The 17646-nt window shown below is 55.5% G+C and overlaps 1 protein-coding gene across 3 annotated transcripts in view; it reads right to left on the bottom strand.

Annotated features, from left to right (window-relative positions):
* The window catches only part of WDFY4 (WDFY family member 4), a 275027-nt gene that overhangs the window by 19682 nt on the left and 237699 nt on the right, over positions 1-17646 (bottom strand). For all 3 annotated transcript variants that reach the window (XM_017338630.3, XM_051837551.2, XM_051837550.2), the window contains exons 48-54: positions 16560-16602; positions 14736-14855; positions 13009-13126; positions 12224-12333; positions 1930-2083; positions 1139-1230; positions 488-700 (exon numbers count right to left, since the gene is read on the bottom strand). In XM_017338630.3, coding sequence (XP_017194119.2) covers positions 488-700; positions 1139-1230; positions 1930-2083; positions 12224-12333; positions 13009-13126; positions 14736-14855; positions 16560-16602 — 850 coding nt within the window. The remainder of the gene's footprint in view (positions 1-487; positions 701-1138; positions 1231-1929; positions 2084-12223; positions 12334-13008; positions 13127-14735; positions 14856-16559; positions 16603-17646) is intronic.

The following is a 17646-nucleotide window of genomic DNA, read 5'->3' as shown; positions in this document are numbered from 1 at the left end:
CCCAGCGTAGCCCTCGGACCTGCCCAGGGAGAGCTGGGATTCTCCCTGTGCTGCCTGCTAATGGTGCAATCCCAGGCTAGTTCCTTAAGTAGCTTCTCTGAGCCTTAAGTACCCAGAGCTGATGAGAGTGACCACAGCAGTACCGGGCGTATTGGGTGTTGTCACATTCCAGGCCCTGTCCAACACTTGCTGTGTCTGCATCCATCGCCCAGCACAGCACCGTGGAGTAGACACACGTGCGTTATCTCAGCATTACGGAGGAGCGCAGCCTTCACCGTTGGCATTAATGGATGTCACCATCTCCACCAACATCGGGTTGGGGAGGGGGTCACTGCAGGTTAATCCCTGATGGTGATGGCACAGGACGATGGCTGGGGCCATCTTGCCCCTCCAGTTCTCTCCCTCGGTGGTGCTGTCCTAGGACAGGGTACCCTCACCGTCTCCCAGGCTCACGCTTCTGAGACAGACATGTGAGCAAGACACGTACCTGTTTGGGCACCTGTCCGAAGTTGCTGACAAAGCCCAGGATGGTGCTCCTGATCAGCGGGTCCCGGATGCTGCCCAGGTCCATCCGGTCGCCGTAGAAGTAGGGGTGGAAAGTATTCACGGCTTCCACAGCAGCTGGTCCTTGCTGCTTATACCCGAAAATGAGGTCTATCCAGTGGTGGAGATTGGCGCTGACAAAGTCGCTTTCCAAGGCCTGGAACCGAAACCCGCAAAGCGTGAACGCACGAGTGAGGACCGTGCACCCTCCCCACAGCCTGGGTGGTGCTGGCTCCATGCCAGAAAGACAATTACAGCCCATTGGACCTGCTGAGGACACAGGGAACCAAAGAGTCAGCTCCCCAAGGTGGCAAACTGGACCTGACCCTTCCCAGTCCATGTCTAATCCACGTCATAAAACAACCAGGCTGGTCACAGTGTCCACTGGCCCAGGTCTGGGAGAGACATCTCAAGGGACGAGACCGGACTGCAAGAAGAGTCTTAGGGTCGTGCTGAGACAGGACCCAGGAGACGGGGAGAGCCAATTCTGACCAGACACGTGGAGAAGCCCCGGAGGTGCCCCCCGGCTGGGACCAGAAGCCTCCGTGGAGGTTGGGAGTATGAAGAGCGTGCAGCAGGGTCTTGGGTGACTCACCTGCCTGTGCAGGCTGATGAACTTGTGGGGGTCCCCGTCCGCCCAGGGAGGCAGGTGCACGTCCCCCAGCGCCGTCCCGTCCTGCATGCAGCCTGGGAGTGGGGAGAGGGGCAGCAGGCCTTTGGGTTAAACGGGAGCCCGCTCTGTATGATATGAAGCCGGTGCTGTCTGGGGGTCAGGGCGTGAGCCGGGCCCCAGGCAGCCTCGCTGCTTCCTGCCTCCTCCGTCTGGAATGTCCGCCTTCTTCTTCTCGGCCCCCAAGCCTCATCTCTGGCCTCACACACGGTTTGCAGCAGAGGCTGCTCAGGTGCACACAGTGGCCAGAGGATCTGCCCCCAGGGCCTCCTGAATGCTTTCTCTCCCTTTTTCCATAGTGACAAGAAGGCAGGACTCAGTCTGGACTGGGGCTTGGAGCTCAGCAAGGAAGAGGAGCCAGCGCCCAGGAGCCTGCCCCAGAGTCCAGGTTAACCCGACTGCGAGGCGTGGAGAAGGGCAGGACTTGCCCAAGGGCAGGACCTAGTGGGGCAGAGCCAGGCCTCGGCTTCCAGCAAGGGCTCCTGCTTCCCAGCCACCACCTGGCTGCAGCCTGGGGCCCGGCGTCCTTTCCCGGAAGCCATCTTGGCATCCGGGTACTGCCACCCAGTGGCGGCCCCATGCCCACCACACTGGGGCCTCAGCACAGATAGGGATGAAGGCAGGAAAGAGTCCTGGGCTCCCCCATGTCCCCCCACCCCGTCCCCCAACCTCCCGGCCTCCCCTCTGCCACCCCGGCCCAGCCTGCCTCCACCCACCGAACTCTACCGCGTTGCAGTTGGTCAGGAACTCGGGCAGGTAGAAGAACTCGGGTGTCAGCTCCCTGACGTCACTCATGTTCTCTCTGGAGGCGGACTCCCACGCATTCTTCATGCTGTGGAACATTCTGTCTGCCACGTCGAAGCTTCCGCCCTGCCGGAGAAGGGGCCGGCGCGGTCAGCCACGTGCACTGGGCCCCCCGGCTGCCCAGGCCCTGTGCGGTTCCGATGTTAGGACTCCACGCTCCCTCGATCTCCACACACTCACACATCAGCTTCTTTACGCATTTATTCAACATCCATCACAGAAATCTGAGATCCGACCAGAGTCGGGTCAGTCACAGGACCTCTGGGCCAGCTCTAAACCAGGAGCTTAGCACGCAAGGCAGCAAGAGTTAGAGGGACTCTCTCATAGCTCCGAGGGCGCTAAGGGGAGGGCCCCATACAGAATACAAAGAGGACCAGGAGGTGGATCACAGCCAGGCCTTCTCCCCGGAAGTCCCCGGAACCTTCCTGGAGAATCTAAGCCCAGCAGCGAGTCAGGAAGCGACAGCAGAGCGATCTGAGCGGACAGCAAGAGCGAAGTCTTGGCAAGAAGCTGAGGTGGTGGTCGGGGGAAGAGCTGGTTAGGTCAGGGCCCTGGTGACACCCAACACAGAGCGTGTGGTGTTCAGTGGGCAGGATGGGGGTCCAGCATGGTGGCCTTGGCCTTGTCGGGACAGAACAGGCCTGAGGCTGGGGGGAACACCAGGTTCAAGGGGTGAGAAGCTGGCACATGCAGGCCAGGATGCCTGCTTTACCTGTCAAGTGCAGCCTGGGTTCCAAGGCCCCTTTGCTGCACGTGGCCTGCTGTAGCCCAGGCTTGACACTTGGGGTCGGGCCAGGAATGACTCAAGACAAATTCCTTCCATGAATGCCTTGGTTTTCCTCTCGGCTGCACAGGCAAACCTCCCAGGGGACACCATCCTGCCACTGGGTGGTCTTGGGGCTTAGGAGAGAGCAGAGGGGAGCCTCAGACCAGGTCTTGGCAGGAGGCAGAGGGGCTTCAGAAGAGAGCTTCTGAACTTGGGCCTTGGGTCTGTGTAAGTTTAGGGACACCCAGGGAACATGCACTCCTCGGGGACTCGATCATTTGGGCAGGCATCAAGGCGGGGCCTTGTCTAAGGGAACCTGTCTTCTTTTGGCCGATTTCTGCAGGGCACACATGCAGCCTCGGCACGGAAGGGCAGAACCCTCTGTCCCCAGCAGCACCCTGTACTTCTCAGGAGGCAGAAGTCCCTTGGCATTGACCTCAGGCTGCTTCGGGGCAGGTGCAGGGGATGAAGGCTGAGGAAGGGCAGGGGCTGTCGTGGCCTGTCTCTTCCATGTCCGCTGCTTTACAGAATCACAGGTGACCGCTCAGTCCTCCCAGCGGGTGCTCTGGCACGGGGATTCCCATTTTTGCAGACCGGAAAACCGAGGCTCTCAAAGTGTACTGATTTCCCACAAGTTAGCAAAGCTGGGGTTAAAGCCGTGGATGCAACTCCAAAGGGTCCGCTTTGCCGCTGGCCAGTTTCCTGGGCCGATCCCTAGACCTGGGGCCAACTTGATCTACTGTGCATTGGCCAAGGAGGGGGGGACTCAGCCCTTCTTGAGAGGGGAGACGCTGCCATGACTGAGGCCGGCCATCCCTGGGCATTCTGGTGGGCGTGGCTTGGCTGTGAGGCTCCACTGAGACCCCTGGGTCACTCTCTGCCTAGCGAGAGGGTCATCCAGAGGCCCAGCGTCCTAAGGGGGGTCTCAACCAGACCCAGTACACGGGCTTTCTCCTGGCGGTCACTTTGCTCTTGGCTGAAATGAGGGGTTGGCGCCCACCATCAGATTGAAATTGAACTAAAACAGATGGAGAGAGGGAGGGCTCTACACAGGTCTGCGGGGACCGAGTCACTCATTAGAATGTACCCAGAGCCGTGGGTATTTAATCTGCAGCTCCAGGCCTCCATCCCTAGCAGACTGATGTCTTCTCTGCCTCCCGTTCTCCTCGTGTAGCTTTTATGAATGCTGATGGTAATCTCTTGAGAAGCAATATGATTTGGTAATAAAAAGATTACCTGTATTAAATAAAAATAATATATACATACGAAATGCTGTTAGTGCTACAAATCTGGTTAAAGATATTACCACGAAGAAAAATGTTATTTTTTTCACAGCTGTCTAATGCATTTTAGCAAAAGTAATATCTTTAAAACTTAAGCCTGTATTATTTATAAAGGAAGCAATAACTGATTTTCCTATTTCTCATATTAATAAATGTATTTGCATACATTTGTTTCAAAATTAATGGGTTTTCTCACTTCTGCAATTCCAAAGCAAACAACAAATTCCCTAGAAGTGGAGGTGTTCAGTCACTTGTATTGTAAATCCGTGGTTTGGCATAAACTCTGGTGGCTGCCAGCAGCGAGTCACTGCCAGGACTGGATTCTCGGGGAAGGAAGGGAGAAAGGAAGTGAGGGCAAAAGAAAGGGAAGAGGGGGTGAGAAGGACAGCCCCCGAGAAGCCCAGTGGGATCTCCAGCGCCTGTGTAAGGCAGGCCCCAATAAGCGAGCAGGAACAGCAACATGGAGTGTAGGAAGTAAAACGCTCAGAGAGCATTACTGAACCGAGATGCGCTCTCATTCCCTCTGCAGGACCTCCTCAGTGTCAGGAATAAGGAAGCCTGGAAGCGGGCATTGAGCCCAGTGGCTGACGCGCCCAGGTCCCACAGTGGAGTACTTGGCCTTGAGCCCCCTCCCTAGCTCCTGGCTCCAGCTTCCCACCAAAGCAGAGTCCGGGAGACAGCAGTGGGGGATCGAGTTGTTGGGTTCCTGCCGCTCACACTGGAGACCTGGGGTGACTTCCCAGCTCCTGGCTTTGAGCCCCGCTGGGAAGCCACTGGGCAGCTGAGGAAGGAGTAACCCAGCAAATGGGAGCTCTGTCTGTCTATCTGTCTGTCTCTCTCAACAAAATAAATCCCATGAGTGTCCGAATAAGTCGCACACAATAACGTGGAGAGGATGACGGCTCCCTTCCTGTGGGACAATCATGCCAGAAGACAGCCGACGACGTGAAACCAAGTCAGCAGGTTGCAAAAGCATAGAGAACTCTGAGGCCAAAGTCTACAGTCTTTGCGTGTGAGGCTCGGTGGAGACATCACTTACAGCTGAAGACGCCGGTGATGGATCTGAAAAACTAAGCACTCCCGAGTACTACCACTCTAGGTATCACTCCTCGGCTGGATCGCATCAAGTGGCCCCTAGTGTGGCTCCGAGTGTACAGCTACTTTCATAATACAGGCTTGGATCTAGCTGGGACTGGCCCAAACCAGCCCACTGCTGTATCTGGATCAAGGGAGTGGCTTTATGGGCAGTAGGACAACCCGTTCTCAGTGCAGATTCTGTGCCATGGTTTTAAAGTACCTCCTGCGAGAGATTCACTTTTTTTTTTTTATTTGAAAGGCAGAGATACAGAGAGAGGAGAGACCCAGAGAGAGATTTTCCATCTGCTGGTTCACTCTCCAAATGGCCACAATGCCCAGGGCTGGGCCAGGCTGAAGCCAGGAGCTTCATCTGGGTCTCTCCTGTGGGTGGCAGGGGCCCAAGCACTTGCGCCATCTGCCACTGCTTTCCTAGGCACATTGAGCAGGGAGCTGGATCAGCAGTGGAGCAGCCGGGTCTTGAACTAGAGCCCACATGGAATGCTGGCGTCACAGGCAGAGGCTTTACCTGCTACACCACAGCGCCAGATGCATGATTCACTTCTAAAACCCTGCGGATCAGAGGCACTGTGCCAGGGCAGGGGCAGGAGGGCAGGGAAGTCTAAATGATCACAGAGGGCAGTGGAAAGTCAGGCACCACCAGGCAGTTCCAGGGCAACAAGGAAGCAAAGGGGCAGGCGTATACGCGTGGGACAGGGCTGGACTGGACATCCTGCTGTGGCAGAAGCATGCCAGGCCCTACTCTCTATTCTATGAAGCTAAAAGCCTGGTATTGGGAAGCCCGCCCACCTGTCCAGCGGCCTGATCAGTCTCTCTTTTCATCAGGCAGGGCTGACGCCATTGGCAAGGACGTGACCCTTCACATATGAGTGGAAGCCACCAACTCTGCACTGCCACAGGAAAGCCACTGCCTGCGACACCGGCATCGCCCATGGGCAGGCAGCGGCTGCTCCACTTCTGATCCAGCTCCCTGCTAATGCGCCTGGGAAAAGCAGTGGAGGATGGCCCAAGTCTCTGGGCCCCTGTAGGAAACCCAGGTAAAACTCTTGGCTCCTGGCTTTGGCCTGGCCCAGTGCTGGCTGTTGCGGCCATCTGGGGAGTGAACCAGCAGATGGAATCTTTGTTTAAAAAATAAATAAACTTGCACTGCCTGTAGGAGGAGGCACAGCAGGTGCGGATGGAGCACCAGGAACAGCCACCCACTCCGTAAGGGTCATTGTAAAGGACGAGGAAGCAGAGGCTCAGCTAGTCAGTGCTACCAATTAGAAAGTTCCGGAACCAGAACCTTTCCTGAGACTCCTCACTGAGTCTGTATAATAATAATTGCACCGGGTTGGAGATGTCGCAGGCCCTGTGGGCCACCTGCTGTCGCCATCGGACAGGAGGCTGGACAAGGCCAGCTCAGCAGGTGGGTTGCAGGAAGTGTTGAGTGCTGGGAGGTGACCTCCCGGCCTCAGAAGCGAGTGCTGTGCCGCGGCAGTGAGCCAAGACGCCGTGATGTGGGCACAGGCCAGGTAAGCCCACTCCTCCCTCGCCTCCTGCAGTGCACGCGTCGTGCCCTGACCCCCTGCCATGGCGCTTTCCGGGGACTTCCAGGCACACGGCCAGAAGCCAGGGTTCTCCACTCTGTCTGCAATAGCATCCCTCTTGCACAAAACCCCACCAACTCGCATCAGGTGGTTCCGGAGACCCCTCCCCACTGCTGCGAATGGCCGACTTCACATGGGCTGCGACTTAATTAACACAGCGCTTTATTTCCGCGGCTCATTAAATGCAGCAGCAGCCGCCGCCGCTGCTGCTATGTCCTTGTGGGGGCCCCTACCAGGCTGGGGCTGGTCTCAGTTATCTGAGAGCAACTGGTGCTCATAGCCGGTGCTTGGGCCAGGCCCCCCGCAGGGGCACCACCTCCCAGCGTCTCAACTTCCCGGATGCTCTCGGACCCAGCTCTAGGCAAGAAGACGCCCATGATGTCAGAGCATTCGGGGGCTGCCACTGTGGGACGCAGCCCCCAGGCGTGCAGACAGGAGCTCACACCCTCCCAGGAGTGGGCATAACAGAGCATGCAGCTGGCATGTGCCACCTGCTCCAAGTGCCTCCAAAGGTTCGTGGAACATGGACTTGAAAAAGGAGAATTATTCTGAAATTCATTCCTGTTTCTTCCTAATATGAATTTTGTACAAACTTTTGGAAGTACTCTTGGACAGATGCTGTATTTGAGGGACTGTAAAGCATCCATCATTGTGATGACAGGTTTGGGGCCGGAAAGCCAGCCAACACAGCAGAGAGGAGAGTAACGCATCCTGAGACCAGCTCTCTGATGCCCAGGACAGAGTGTGCAGCACCGTGATTCTTAGGCTGTGGGTAGGAACCACCATGCTGTTCTCAACTCTCTGCACAGCACATGGAGTGCAGTGTAGCCCGAAAAACCCCTGAGACTGCTTCTTCGTGGCCCCACAGACACACAGCACACGACAGTCATTCCGTCCTGGGTGCAGCAAGTATGGGGGGTCCATGCTGCCCCCACACGCCACAGCACTGCTGACTGCCTATGGTCCCCTTGCACGTGCGTGGACCCGCGTGTGACACTGCACAAGGGACCCTGCACTGTTCCACTTGCGACCTTGAACGTGGCATGTGTCCCTTTCTCCTGAATTCTGCCTCACCCCTAGGTGACCTCTGTAGACCCCACTTGGTCCTGGGATCTCCAGAACTGGAGCCCACATGCGTGTCCAGTGCCATTTCCAGTGGCAGCACAGACCAGCAACATAACCCCACAGAGGCTCGGGAGACTGAGGTTCACCCCCACGCCCGCGAGGGACCTGCGAGCTGATGTTGCATGGATGGCACACACGACAGTGCTCACAGCACCATTATTTCCGGGGTGGGGATGAGCAAAAGCGGAAGCACCCCAGTGCCCGGGATGGAGGGATGCAGAAACACGTGTGCTAGAGGCATAACCATGGACAGCCCTTAGCCTCGGGAAACTCTGACATAAACTACAGCCTGGATGAACCTCGGCGACATCCTGCTAAGTGCAAGAAGACAGGCACAGATAGCTAAAGATCAAATGATCCCGTTTCTGAGTCGTAGTCTAGTCTAGTGCACAGAGATGGGGCAGGCACGTGGGCTGGCAGCCAAGATGCTGGCGACGCCCTCGTCCGCCGCATCAGAGGGCCTGGGTTTAGTATCCAGCTCCACATCTGACTCTGGTTTCCTGCTAATGCAGACCAGGTAAGGCAGGAGTGATGACGGCATTCCCACCACGTACCTGGGAGACCTCGATGGTGTCCCCAGAGCCTGGCTCAGCCCCGGCCAGGGCCACTTGAGGGCATTTAGGGAGTGAAGCAGTGAATGGGTACGTTCTTTCTGTCTCTCATTCTCTCCTCTCTCGCCGCCACTCAAGACATTTGACTTCCTCGCTTTAAAAATTCAATAAGAGGGCCAGCGCCACGGCTCAATAGGCTAATCCTCCGCCTAGCGGCGCCAGCACACCAGGTTCTAGTCCCGGTCAGGGCGCCGGATTCTGTCCCAGTTGCCCCTCTTCCAGGCCAGCTCTCTGCTGTGGCCAGGGAGTGCAGTGGAGGATGGCCCAAGTACTTGGGCCCTGCACCCCATGGGAGACCGGGAGGAAGCACCTGGCTCCTGCCTTTGGATAGGCGCGGTGCGCCAGCCGCAGCGCGCCGGCCACGGCGGCCATTGGAGGGTGAACCAATGGCAAAAGGAAGACCTTTCTTTCTCTCTCTCTCTCACTGTCTACTCTGCCTGTAAAAAGAAATTCAATAATAGGAAGCAGAATGGTGGTTGGTGGGACTGGCGGAGGAGTGATGGGAGAGCTGGTGTTGGCTGGGTGCAGAGATTCAGTTTGGGGACACAAAAACGTCCTGTGATGGTTGCACGGTGCTGCAACTGTATTTAATGCCCCCGAACGGTATACTTGAAAATGATTAAAAGGGCACCTTTTCTGCTCTGCATACTTCATTACAATAAAAAAGTAAAGTGAGTTTAAAGTGCTACATGCAGGGAGCCCTGGGACAAGGCAGGCACACAGTGGGCGAGCTGGTGGCTTGCTGGGAGCCTGTGCTATCACGGCAAGGCCTTCCAAGGTGACTGTCTTGCCAACAAGGACGCTGAGGCCCAGAGAAAGAAAATGATGTGCTGTACGTCAGATACCATAGCACTGTGGATGCGAGGCCCGGAAGCACAGCCTTGGCACACAGATGTTCCAGCTCTGGCTTGTTTGTGGCAACAAGTGCGAGGGGCAGTGTCCACTCCACGCTGAGTGGACAGCGTGCCCTTGCTGATGCTTCGGCTGCCCCGCGGCCTCCCACCCCCACCCCCAGCACAGTCCCACCAAGGCTGCTGAGACTCTGGGGTGGGCTCTTTTCCTTGTCACCACAGCGGGACGAAGGGAGGGTCCCTTGAGAAGAACTGGGCCTGTCCCTGGGAGGCAGGCGGCATGGAAGAGCGAGCCAGAGTTCTAGAAGATGCCAGAATGTTCTCAAGGAAATCTGCAGAGCAGTTTTAGGACCCCCAAAGGGAACCAGGTACTTTCTTCCCACCCTGTGCTCATGCCACTGAGAGCTGAAATTCATCTTTGTTCTAAGGAAAAGCTGGGTCCAAAGGCTTGAGTCCGTGACGATTCACTAGAAGAATCATTTAAAAGGAAGAAAGGGAGACCAGACGGTCCTAAGGCAGATGGCCCCATCTGTCAAAGGCCCCCGAAACCAGGAGTCACACCCTAGACTCCAGTGTGGAGGCACATGGGGTTCACACCATGGTGGCAGTTTCCTGTGACACTGATGCTGCCTAGCTCAAACTGACTTAGCCCACCACCAGCCGGTCTCGCCTGGTCACCAACAGACCAAACCGGCTACCATGGGCTCAGCCTCCGGGTGGCCATCACCCAGGTCTCCTCGTGAGCACGCGCCGCACCTGCCGGATTGGGCTCACGCTACACCTTGGAACACTCTGATGCAGTTCGGCTTGCAATCAGTTAGCTCAACCCAGAGGAGCCCGGCTTGACAAGCGGGGAGAGGGTGGGGGGGTGGGGTGTTCGGATGAGCTCTGGTTGATTGCAGAGAGGGAGGCAGGGAACTAACTGACGGATCACCCAAGCTGGGGGCTTTCCCCGCACTCTCTCACTTAATCTTCTCAACAGCCCAGCGAGATGTGCGTAATTAACCCTCGTTGCTGGAGGTAGAATAACTGGCAGAAGATTTCCCGTGCATTCAGGGGGCAGGGCTGGGATGCAGATCTCACAGCTGCGGCTGCTGTGATTTCTCTCTGTCTCTTCCCAAGGTGAGGGAGACCCTTCGCGACAGGTAGACAGGTAGACGGGAGCTTCCAGCCCTAACGCAACCACCCGAAGGGATGGGGGGAAGCCGTGGAAGCATCCTGAGCGGCACGCGGTGGCGCTCCCTGGCTGCGAGGCAGTCACAGGCTCCCTCACCGCCGTCGTCCACATGAGCATCGTTTCTTGTAGATTAATGAGCAACATCTGGATGGGATTCCTGGCCCGGGGTGCCGCGCTGGGACCATTTGTTCTCCAAACTGACTTAGAATGCTTGCTGCCTGAGAACGACTCAGGGAAAGCACGATTCTTATTTTTGAGTGAATTTCCAGCGAGAGGGGGTTATCCAATGTCTAGACGAGCAGGCGAGAAAAGCTGCACCAGCCAAGAGTAGACAGGAGGGTTTTGGCTCCTTCCTGGAGAAGGTGCCTTGACTTTGTGCCTACCTGCTCCTAGCCCACGGCTCAGTGGTCTCTGAGTACCCCCAAGGTCAAGGTTTCCCGAGCGTCTGCAAAGAGTGACCGTGCTGGTGAGGTCACACCACAACACACAGTTCCTAGGACATTCGTGATTCTCTGAGATGAAGTTTAGGTGTCACAGCTAGGCCTGCTGCCCACCATAGCTCGTGCCTTCACCTCCAGAGGACTGTTGCAAGGTCAGGGTTGGGTCTGCTTGTACAGTTGGGAGTGGGCAGAGCCCGTGATGGCCGCTGGATGACCCCAGAGTTCTTTCCATTCACGAGGGACGATGCGCCCCTGGGAAGCAGGGTCGCGGAGATGGGGTTGGAAGAACAGAGGAAGCGAACTCTCCTTTCTTCCAGTTCTGCCCAGGGGGAGTCCACCATGAGCACCACCACCCAGGCAGGAGCCAGCCTAGCTCGCGGCTCGCTCATGAAACAGGAGGCTGCCTCCAAAAGCTCACAGAGAGTGGGATGGAGAGACAAGCTTATGTTGGTGCGAAACGTTTTGGAAATCTATGTATACAAGGGCTCTTCAAAGAGTTCATGGGAAATGCACGTTATAAAAATAACCACGTATGCGTGGCGACATCATTTAGCATCAGTATGTATCTACCTCTTAATTCTGCCTTTCCTCTGACATTTGGAAGTACCCAGGTAAATCTGAATTTCGGAGAGCAGATGCTCTTTCAGTAGAAATCACCGTGTCTGTGAAAAGCGCAGAAGCAGAATGAGGCATCCCGTGTGTCCGTTTGTGAGAGCCGGCAGCCAGAGCTGATGTAACGGGTGAGCTGGTCAGCTCCTGGCCCTGGCTCAGCTGCACTGTCCAGTCTTTGCATACACACGACACACCCCCGGGCCTTTGCACTGTTCTTAGCCCAGACCCGCCCATTCTGAAGTCCTCACTTGTACTCGTCACATCATTCCTTCCCCTGCTTCTTTTCCTAATCTCCGTCTGCCTGCCTTTCCAGTTTCCAAGACCCCCGCTCTGCCTTTTCCACCAAATCTTACTTCTGCCAAGTACGTTTCTGACCGTATCTCGAACTCTGTTGGACACGTGGGCAAGAGTGACTGATGAAGCTTGTGCTTCTAATGCATGAACCAGAAAAAGGGGAGCCAGAAATCAAGTGGGGATCCCCGGCTGAAGCCCAGGTCTCGGTGTGTGTGATACAGTGTGTGTGTGTGCATGCGTGTGTGCATGGTGTGCCTGCATGTGTCTGCATGCATGTGTACACTGTGTGCACATGTGTGCATGCATGTGTGTGCACACATATGTGTACACGTGTGTGCACATGTGTGCGGGGGCAACGCTCACCTGCAGAGAGCAGAAAGCCTGGGTGAAGGGTGGCATCCGGACCAGGTAGGAGGCAACGATGATGGCTGAGGAGTAGTGAGTGCAGTAGTGACACTGGACCATCATGTCTCCTGCAAAGAGAGGACACGTCTGACAGTGGCTCCCCAACCCGTGCTGGTGCAGGCAGTGCAGGTGGCAGAGACACGGCGTCCCCCTGCTAGGGAGGAAGGTTTTAAAAAGCTGACGTTTAGGAAGTGGGTGCAGCCAAGTGGAAACACGACAGGCATGTGCGAGTGAGTGTGGTCAGCATCGGCCAGGTGGACACGGTCTGAGGACCAGGTTCTGGGGGCAGACGGGGGTGGGTTGTGCTGTCCGCAGGCTGAGCTGTTGAACGAGTGGGTAACCTTCCTGAGTTGCCATTTCCTGCCCATGCGCGTGGGTTCACTGTGCGAGGGATCTTCAAAAACATGGAAAAACAGCATGAAAAATTCAGTTTGTTTGGACGAAAAAAACATTTGATGTTTTTGCAAAAAAAAAAATGTGTCGCTTTTGCACAGTGTGTGTTTTCCATGAACTTTTGGAACAGCCCTCACCCAGATGAATGCCAAGTACACCTGGGCTGGCACAAGGTCCACACAGAACGTCCACAGCTCCCCGGGCCACACCTACATGTGGCCAGGGTGCTCACCCCTGGACCGGTCATCTGTAGGCTCGGAGATGGACTGCCCCAGCCGTTATCAATGGTCATTTCAAGGCATTCAGAACAGCACAGAACAACAACACGATCAAATTATAATCTTGCCCACCTTCAGTCTTCTCCACTTCTTTAAACCTCTGGATGAATTTCAGCTTCCTTTCCTTGGTCTGAGCCCCCATGGGCTTTGCAAGATCCCGGAAGGTCTTGGGATTTGTCAAGTTCAACGTCTAGAAGGCAGATGTGCATGTGCGGCTGAGTGAACCTCCCCCTCCCCCTCCATGGCCCCACCCAACCCCCTCCCCACCCCCCCACTACCCCCACCCCCTGCCACAGCCACCAGCCCTTGGGAGCCCCGGGAGCCACGCTCCTTTAGTTTTATGGCTCTTTTTATGGGTTTCCTGCCATTTGGCCTGACCCCGCTCTGGTCATTAGCTGGCATGCTGAGTTTTTATGGCCCTGGGGCCAGTGATCCACGGAGACTTCACAGGGGAGGGATGCAGAATAAGAGGAGGGGAAGATTGAGTTCAGGCTGAGCCTGTTGCAAGCTGACCCAAAGTCAGACCACGACCACCTGTTCCCCGAAAGAGACTTCCAAGCCAATCCTGTGTGGCTATCAGGCACTCAGCTCTTGCCCTCAGGGAGTCATTGATTCCAATGCTTCAGGGTCCTTGCTAAGCACCCAGCAGGTTTATAGGATGCCTGAAGTCATCAGTTAGGGGAGGACATGAAGGAGGCCTCTCCCTTCTGAGCAGTGACAGCCCCATCTCGCCCTTGACCTTGGGAACTCACTGCAGAGGAGACTGGGGGCCCAGAGACCTGTCTCCTTGGAGAAGAGGCTGCCGTGTGTTAGCAGGGGGGCAAGGATGCTCGGGCAGGGAATCGCCCAGCTCCACGAGAGGAGTGCGGCTTCCCCATCCCCAAGGCTCATAAAGGGGCTAGACAGGGGCAGCCAGGAGACAGCCGCTCCTCAGCCCCCAGCGACTGATGGACAGAGTGTGTGGCATCCCGGCCTCCAGCCACAACCAATCTGTCAGGCTGGAGTGGCTCGCTGTGGCCACGGCTCCTGATGGTCCAGAGATACTGGAAATTCACATTTGTTTTAGGCGACATGTCCCGATTTTCAAATGCCAGTAAATAATCCAAAATTAAAAATACAAGTGTTTGGTAAACTCCCACTTGGCAAGGCATGCGTTCGGGCTGGGGATGGGCACGATTTTGTGTCTGAAAGGCTTGGGCTCAGGTGGACGTTATGTACAAGAAGGGAACACAGGTGGTTGGTGAGCCGATGGTTGCTGGGTCAGATGTGTCGCGTGGCCAAGGGGACCCGCATGAATTTCTTCCTTGCACAAATCCTGGGGGTGTGGCAAGCATGCAGCCCCAGGCAGCACTGGCCAGGGGCCTGAACCTTCTGTCCTTGACACTCAACCCAGCACCGCTGAAGGTGGCCAGAGCCTGGTGGTCAGGACCCTACTCCATGGCTGAGTTGTCTCCGCTTGTCTCTCTTCCCCTTTCTCGCTCTCCCTCACCCCGCTTCTACCTCTGTTGATTCTAGGAATGAGCTCCATGACCCACCTCACTTCTGACAGCCACTCCACCCCACTGTGGGTGCACAGCAGTTGCTTCTATCAGGTGAGGGAGCAGGAAGCCCTCTGGGCTTATGGGGACGGTTGGTATGGTCATGGGGACCCTTGCACAGGTGCATCTGGGGCAGAAACCCAGGCTGCGGTGACATCATGAGGGCCGAGCACTGAACCCCTCGCAGAGGCTCTGGGGGTTCACCGAGGGAGCTCTGTGTGGCCTCGGGAGCCCCGCGCAGCTCCCACGTGGATGCCTTACCTCGGAGCTGTAGTCAGCCAGGACCCAGGGGAACACGGGGTACTGCATGTAGTCGTTGTACGTCCTGCCGGCCTGGGTGTTGAGGTACATGAGGTATTCGAAATTGCTGATGTCCCTTTTCTAGAGAAGAGACAAAGAGGGTATGAGCCGAGCAGTCTGCCACCCCTCGGGGGGTCAAGGTGCTGACCCCAGCCTTCCGCAGGAGCCCCTCTGTTGGTGAGGAGGGGCAGGCAGCTGGCACCTGGCTTGTTTCTGGTACATCTTGTGCCCAAGCCAGCAGCTGCTCCGGCAGGCGCACCCCATCATCAATATGAATGCAGGCAAGGTGGTCGCGGAAGACAAGGAAAACCAGCCGGGCCACCCAAAGCCGCAGCTGAAGCATTCTTGTGGGCCATGCTGAACAGCTGATGGACGTCACGGCACAGGTGCTGTGCGTGAACCTGCTGCTGACCCCTTTATGGCTGCAAAAAGCGGCTGCAGGCCTGGCCAAGGGGCTGGATGCTCTTCCTTCTTCCACAACTTAGGTGTCTGCCCTACCCCGCCCCTGGCTCTTGGGAGTAATACTCATGCTGCCAGGCCATCTGCCTTGAGATGAACCGTCACAGATGGTGACAGGTTCCGGGTGTGGGAGAGAATTCAGCAAACCACCCAGGAGACGAGCAGGGGCCCACACAACACAGCCATTGGCTTGGATGTGGGACCTCTGTGCTTTGGGTCTCTGCTCTCCTCAGCCTGCTCCGTGGGAAGGGATGTGAGTGACCAGGAGTGACTCTCTCGCAGTCCTGTCGTCTTTAGGACTGGCTCTTTTGGGGTCCCTTTCTTTACTGCGAGCCCTGGGCTAAATGTCAGCGCATCTGGGCTGGGACCACTTGTATCTTCCCAGGAACAAGTGGAGATGCCCCTGCCCCTGCTGTGTGTGTGTGTAAGAGAGAGTGAGCATGTGTGTGCATGTGAGTGTGTATGTGTGCATGCATGTGCATGTGTGCATGTATGTGTATATAAGTGTCCATGTATGTGTGAGAGACAGAATGCATGTGTGTATGAGAGAGCATGTGCATGTGCATGTGTAAGCATGTATGTGGCTGCATGTGTACATGCATGTGTATGTGTGCACACGTGTGTATATGAGTGTGCATGTATGTGTGACAGAATGCATGTGTGTATGAGAAAGAGCATGTGCATGTGAGTGTGTATGTGTACATGCATGTGTGCACATGTGTGTATATAAGTGTGCATGTATGTGTGACAGAATGCATATGTGTATGAGAGAGCATGTGCATGCGTATGTGTGTGTGACAGAGAGCATGTGTGTATGTGACTGCATGTGTACATGCATGTGCATGTGTGCACGTGTGTGTATATAAGTGTGCATGTATGTGTGACAGAATGCATGTGTGTATGAGAGAGCATGTGCATGTGTATGAGAGAGCATGTGCATGTGTGTGAGAGAGCATGTGTGTATGTGACTGTATGTGTGCATGCATGTGCATGTGTGCATGTATGTGTATATAAGTGCCCATGTATGTGTGAGAGACAGAATGCATGTGTGTATGAGAGAGAGAGCATGTGCATTGTGTATGTGTGTGTGTGTGTGTATCACATCTGTCTACACACACACTCACTCCCTGGCTCTGACTCCAGGGCAAGAATCGCTATCTGTCACTGTGTTCCTGTTGGGGAAAGACGTGGGCCATGTGGGATAACTAACAGAACAAGCTGCCTGCAGGATTACTCCACACACTTCCTCCCTCCATCACCGGGACCCGAGCGAGCTCTTTGCTGGTTTGCATTCCCAGGGGCCCTGCTCTAGAGAAGCCACTGTACCTGCCACCTCTGCAGCATGGTCCTGTCGAAACCGGGGTGCTTCCTGTGAGACAGAAAACCGCGATGGTGACTCGCTATCCCAATGTGACACAGAAAACCGCGACGGTGACCCGCTACCCCAGTGTGAGACAGAAAACCATGATGGTGACCTGCTATCCCAAAGATGGACCAGAAAGGGGAGGGGGCCGGCCTTCTGGGGCTCTGTGGGGCCGGGTGTTCGGGGACCTGCGCTGGCCTGCAGCAAACCCACTGCCCAAGCTCTCCTCGCCCCTACCTTGCCTCACTGACTTAGGGATCTGCAGCCACTGTCACTCTGCCTTAGGTGTAGCCTGAGGCGAAGTCCCGGAGGTGTGCACAGCAAGTTTGGGGGCGGTAACTCTGCCTTCTGTGCCCCCTAAGTTACCCCCATTTGACCTGTGACTTAGGACAGAACTTCAAAAAGGGGCAGGCGTTGTGGGTTAAGTGGGTTAAGGCACCACCTGCTACACACTAGCATCCCATATGAGTACAGGTCTGAACCCTGGCTGCTCCACTTCTGATCCAGCTCCCTGTTAACGGCCTAGGAAAGCAGCAGAAGATGGCTTAAGTGCTTGGGTCCCCGCACCCACGTGGGAGACTGGATGGAGTTCCAGGCTCCTGGCTTCAGCCTGGCCCAGCCCTGGCTGTTCAGTTATCTGGGGAGTGAACCAGTGAATGGAAGATCAATCTCTCTCTCTCTCTCTCTCTCTGTAACTCTGCCTTCCAAATAAATAAATAAATCTTTTTAAAAGGGCTTCATGAAAATGGAATTAAAAGACAAATTTATATTTGATGCAAGATATTGTGAGACCCATACAGTTTTTTTCATTATGAACATTTTTCATGAACCTTTTGAAGACCCCTTGTAGGCCCAGATTTCAAAAATCATTGCACACAAATAAATGTATCTTTTAATTCCAGTTTTTGTGAACTTTTTGGAGAATCATCACGTAATAAAAGTACGTGGTTTCAAAAATGCAAACATCAAGGAAGGCTATGATAATAAAAGTGTCTCCAAACCATTGCTCCCTCTCAAGAAATATCCATGGTTTACAGGTTCTAGAACATT

This window comes from Oryctolagus cuniculus, chromosome 15 (genome assembly GCF_964237555.1).
Source record: "Oryctolagus cuniculus chromosome 15, mOryCun1.1, whole genome shotgun sequence".
In the NCBI taxonomy this organism is placed as follows: domain Eukaryota; kingdom Metazoa; phylum Chordata; class Mammalia; order Lagomorpha; family Leporidae; genus Oryctolagus; species Oryctolagus cuniculus.
This window is presented reverse-complemented; position numbering and strand designations above follow the sequence as displayed.